Source organism: Pteropus vampyrus, unplaced genomic scaffold (assembly GCF_000151845.1).
Source record: "Pteropus vampyrus isolate Shadow unplaced genomic scaffold, Pvam_2.0 Scaffold26, whole genome shotgun sequence".
NCBI classification, from domain to species: domain Eukaryota; kingdom Metazoa; phylum Chordata; class Mammalia; order Chiroptera; family Pteropodidae; genus Pteropus; species Pteropus vampyrus.
The window spans coordinates 5,046,664-5,051,989 of record NW_011888807.1 but is presented as its reverse complement, the minus strand read 5'-3'; the positions used below and the strand labels follow the sequence as shown (position 1 = coordinate 5,051,989).

The following is a 5,326-nucleotide window of genomic DNA, read 5'->3' as shown; positions in this document are numbered from 1 at the left end:
ATTTACCTTCTAATTTTAAGCTGGCTCATTTTCCTACTGAATAACTTTATTATGGAAACACACTTAACTCTTTCCAAATAATTTTCTCTTGTTTAATATTCTATTCAAAATATAATTTGAGGACTATCTCTTTTATTAGGCAAATTAGTTTTTTGGTGGCGTCTTTAGAGTTTTCTCTCTCTCTCTCTCTTTTTTTTTAATTAGTTTCAGGTACTCAGATCATATAAGTCTTTCACCTGTTAGCCTTCATTCTTTATCTGGAGTTGTCTTATTTGTCCTTTACAAATAGGTAAGTATTGATATAAATAAAATAGTTATACAACTCCTTTTTAGTTACATATAGGAGAAGTACTCATTTTCTGGGTGGCAGATATTCAGATTTCTTCTGTCATTCAGTTTGCTTAGGAGCAAAACATTTGTACCTGTCTTCAATGAATATGAGAAAATAAAAATTAAATTTAATACTGGTAACCCAAACACAAGTAGAATATTAAATATGCTGTATTTCAACATTTTTAAATATATACACACACAGGTCATAAGAAACACTCGAAATAAAAATATCAGTTATTTTAAATTATTGTTCTATTAGTTCCAACAGATGAAACATAACTTTAAAGTTAAGATTATTTAAAGAATATAGAGGCACAATAATAGTTATAACTAGAATAAAATTTCAGGTTTCTATCATCTCTATCTCTTCCTAAAATTTAGGGAGCTGCTAAAAAATTGTTCAAGAAAGAGAAAAAGGTCGATGGGGGAAAAAAACTTATAAAAATAATTAATCTTATTTGATGATACTGATTGCTCTTATTTGACTTGTAATTAAGTAATAGCATGGACTGAAGCAAAAATTATAAGCCACGTTTGGAGGGTTTTCTTTCAAAAGTAAGGTTACATGGTCATTACAATGGTGACTTGTAAAGAAGAGTAATTTCCATTTCAGAGTGCGTGCCATTATGAGCTCTCACTACTGGCAAGCTTATCTTGTTAAATGAGTTTTTGGTTATATATGTTATCGTAATGGGCAGCATTATCCAGTTATTTGGCTCCAACTAATTTTATTTCATTTTAAACCAAATTAGCTACTTATATCCACAAAGACTACTAAACATTCAGACATACTTCTAATTTCATAAAATAATTATGGAATGCTAGAGATATACTAAAAATATTTTGTTTTTGTTTATTTTCCTTTTTATAACCTTCATATCCTGACACAAAATACATTAAAAGTTCTTTTAGCCTCTACAAGCCCAATAGTAATATTTTCAACGTAACTTTGAATTAAGTACAATATTGTTTATGATCTTTAATGCTGCCTTTAAATATATTTTATTACATTATATAATGCACAAATATATATTAATGGCATGTGCTTTTAAACTTTATCTGCTACAGACAAAGAGAAAAACAAAATATATCTAGGATTAATATAGTTTTTTTAATGCAATTCTATAATGGTAGAAATTTTGTTGAAATACAGTTTACTCATAAAAATTGTTTTGTTTGAGCTGTATTTTAAGAAATGTTCTGAAAGTTATTGTTTGATACTTTTCTCATTGTTTTCTTAAATTAAATGAAAAAGAAAATCTGGAATCTGAACTCATTTTTTTCAATCCATGGAATATTCTGGGGAAACATACACATACATATTTTTTTAAATTATTCTGAAAGGAAGAGAAAAATTTTTGAAGCCTTCTCTGAACTGTTTCCTTCCTTTGTTTCAGGTATCCATTTTTTCCAGCTATATTAATCTTTTAAAGCAAAAAAAAAAAAAATGGATTTCTTAAACTCATCTGATCAAAATTTGACTTCAGAAGAACTGTTAAACAGAATGCCATCCAAAATTCTTGTGTCCCTCACTCTCTCTGGGCTGGCGTTAATGACAACGACCATCAACTCCCTTGTGATCGCTGCAATTATTGTGACCCGGAAGCTGCACCATCCAGCCAACTACTTAATTTGCTCCCTTGCAGTCACAGATTTTCTTGTAGCTATCTTAGTGATGCCTTTCAGCATTGTGTATATTGTGAGAGAGAGCTGGATTATGGGGCAAGTAGTCTGTGACATTTGGCTAAGTGTTGACATTACATGCTGCACGTGCTCCATCTTGCATCTCTCTGCTATAGCTTTGGATCGGTATCGGGCAATCACAGATGCTGTAGAGTACGCAAGGAAAAGGACTCCCAAGCATGCTGGCATTATGATTACAATAGTTTGGATTATATCTATTTTTATCTCTATGCCTCCTCTATTCTGGAGACACCAAGGAACTAGCCGAGATGATGAGTGTATCATCAAACACGACCACATTGTTTCCACCATTTACTCAACATTTGGAGCTTTCTACATCCCATTGACATTGATTTTGATCCTTTATTACAAAATATATAAAGCAGCAAAGACGTTATACCACAAGAGACAAGCAAGCAGGATTGCCAAAGAGGAGCTGAATGGTCAAGTCATTTTGGAGAGTGGTGAGAAAAGCATTAGACTGGTCTCTACACCCTATGTGCTAGAAAAGTCTTTATCCGATCCATCAACAGACTTTGATAAGATTCATAGCACAGTGAAAAGTCCCAGGTCTGAATTCAAGCATGAGAAATCTTGGAGAAGGCAAAAGATCTCAGGCACAAGAGAACGAAAAGCAGCCACTACCTTGGGATTAATCTTGGGTGCATTCGTAATATGTTGGCTTCCTTTTTTTGTAAAAGAATTGGTTGTTAATGTCTGTGAAAAGTGTAAAATTTCTGATGAAATGTCAAATTTTTTGACATGGCTTGGATATCTTAATTCTCTTATAAATCCACTGATTTATACAATCTTTAATGAAGATTTCAAAAAAGCATTCCAAAAGCTTGTGCGATGTCAACGTTAGTTTAAAGGTTCATTATTAAAGGGTTGTGGTTTTTCTGAGGTAAAGTTACTGAATAAAACATTTAAACTTTTAGAAGGAAATAAATTAAAACCGCTAAAATTATAAGAATATAATTTATATTTTAATAACAACATGAATATAAAATTTATTGATTCAAAGATGTATCTCTTGACCATCCTTCCAGAGTATTCAAAATCAGAAAATATTTTATTATTTGAAAACATTTTGCCTATGCAATGTTCCTAAAATGCTAACTGGAAAATATATGTACATATATTATTAACAGTGATTTTCCAGATTTATGTCTCAGAAAAATTATAGAAGTATTCTATTAATGTTCAGCTAATAACATACCTCCATCCATAATTTCTATAGAATCTTAGTATTTTATTATATATTCTATTATTTTATAGGGAGTAGGTTATTCACCAGAAAGCACACATTTCTTCTCCCTAACCATTCTTGTCCTCTTTCCATCTTACCCTGAGCAAAGAAGAGGGGAGAAGGAGCTGACAAGAACTCTTAGTTATTATGACTGGAGGAAACGTAAAAGTCAGGATTGAAATTGTCTTTGTATTTAGATAGTAAAGAGTAATCATAAAATGAGGTAGGCACTGCTGAATTTGTGCATATTAAAAATATTCTTTTTAGTTAATATGAATTCCCAGAAGAATATTTTCTTAACTATCTATTATCAACATTTGAAATCAGAGCCTTACCCTAATAGCAATAACTTAAGATGAGAAGTTGGGGGTAGGTGTTATACTCACCCCATGTTTATTTAGAAATCAAATTTAAGGCACTAAGTTCCTTAGGCTACTTATCACAGTTATTATACTCCTAATGTCTTTTTAAGAACATAAAATATATTTCGTTTCTGTTCATGTTAATAAGCTCAGTTGCTAACTGAAACGTTCATGGTACTTTGTACTTCAGCAGCTTCATACTTTAGATTTAAATATTATTTCTCTTTTATTAGAAAGAATGTGATAGAAACCCTTAGAACTTTCCAATGACTTCAAGAAAAGCTCTAGTTTTCCAATTGTTATAAATATAAATAAGCAAAGATTCATTATTACAAATTATATATGTATATATATAAGATGATAATTACATATGCATATATCTCCCTATTAGTCATTCTACTAGTTCAGTGAGCCAAAGCAGTTCCATAAGTTTCTCTTCCACATTTATACAAGGATTTGAAAACAATAGAATTAAAAATACTAAAAAAAAAAAAAAATAGATTATTTTATGCTTCTGAGAAGGTTACAGACCACATTTTGGAAGGCTTACCATCAACCAAGATCATTTGAAAAGAATATATATATTTCTTTTTTTAAAGCTACACCACTATGTATATTCTCAACATTCTTTCTTGGTGGGGTGCTTTAGGTACATTACATCAATTTTTTTATGTCTCTATGACACAGTACTCTCAAATTAACAAATATTTGCATAGTTCTTATTTTATATAAGGCATTAAGATGTACTATATACAGGATACAGAAAATAACAAAATACAGTTTCTTCCCTTAACATGTTTACAATCTAAAAGGTGAAACAAAAAATGAATATGAAAAAATAGAAAAGAAAAAACAAAGATCTGGCACACACAGAAGTTGTTTACATAATTATAATACTTCAAATGGAAAAATTGATCACATCTGATTGAGAAAAATCAGGAACATTTCAAAAAGTATGTATCTAAAATGTTATTAAATAAATAATATTTGGGTAAGAGAAATGAAAGAACATTCTTCAGGTGGTGGCATCACCAGTAGTTCAGACTGCAACCTACAAGTATTACGGAGCGCGTGATCATGAAAGGGACGATGAGTTTGACAAGTATTTAAAACAACAGAAAAGATTAGCAGAGAAATTGGTCATTATCGTGGCTGACTTTTAATATCAGAAAAAGGAAATCTACTGTCAATTTGATTGCTGTCTGTCAATAGGTGATACTTTTAGCAGAAAAATTACAAGTTTAGGGTAAATATACATATGGATTCAAAAAAAGAGACTAGAGATAATGCCTTCTTGTTAGAAAGCAAAGGAGTAATCCAGGCAAGAGATGATGAAGTCCTGAATTTGATTCTGGGGATGGGAATGTACAGGAAAAAACAGATGAGAGATAGTATGGAGGTAGTATCTACAGGATATAAAGACAAAAAGATATGAGTCACTGAGATAACTTGTCCTCAATTAAAATGAGAAACTCAGGAGAAAGGGCCTATTGGTGAAATGATGACTTCTGTTTTGCTTATGTTAAGCACATAAAGACACATCAGAGCTCACAGGCACTACTTAGCCATATGGCCCAAGCAAAACTAACAAGTAGATGAAGTTTATCTAAGGCTCCTGCCACTTCTTTTGTCCTCTTATCTTTATCTCTCAGGGCCCATGGGCTGTTAACAATTCAAAGTCTGCTCTAGTCCCTACCAT

General features: G+C 31.3%; 1 protein-coding gene across 1 annotated transcript; it reads left to right on the top strand.

Annotated features, from left to right (window-relative positions):
* The first annotated feature begins 1,780 nt into the window (after positions 1-1,780).
* On the top strand, positions 1,781-2,881 carry HTR1F (5-hydroxytryptamine receptor 1F). The gene has a single exon (XM_011356412.1). It carries the CDS (start codon positions 1,781-1,783, stop codon positions 2,879-2,881), a length of 1,101 nt encoding a protein of 366 aa, XP_011354714.1.
* The last annotated feature ends 2,445 nt before the right edge of the window (positions 2,882-5,326 follow it).

What these genes read in the sequence shown, in the direction of transcription:
- HTR1F (XM_011356412.1), top strand. Translation starts at nt 1,781, where the DNA reads ATGGATTTCTTAAACTCATCTGATCAAAATTTGACTTCAGAAGAACTG.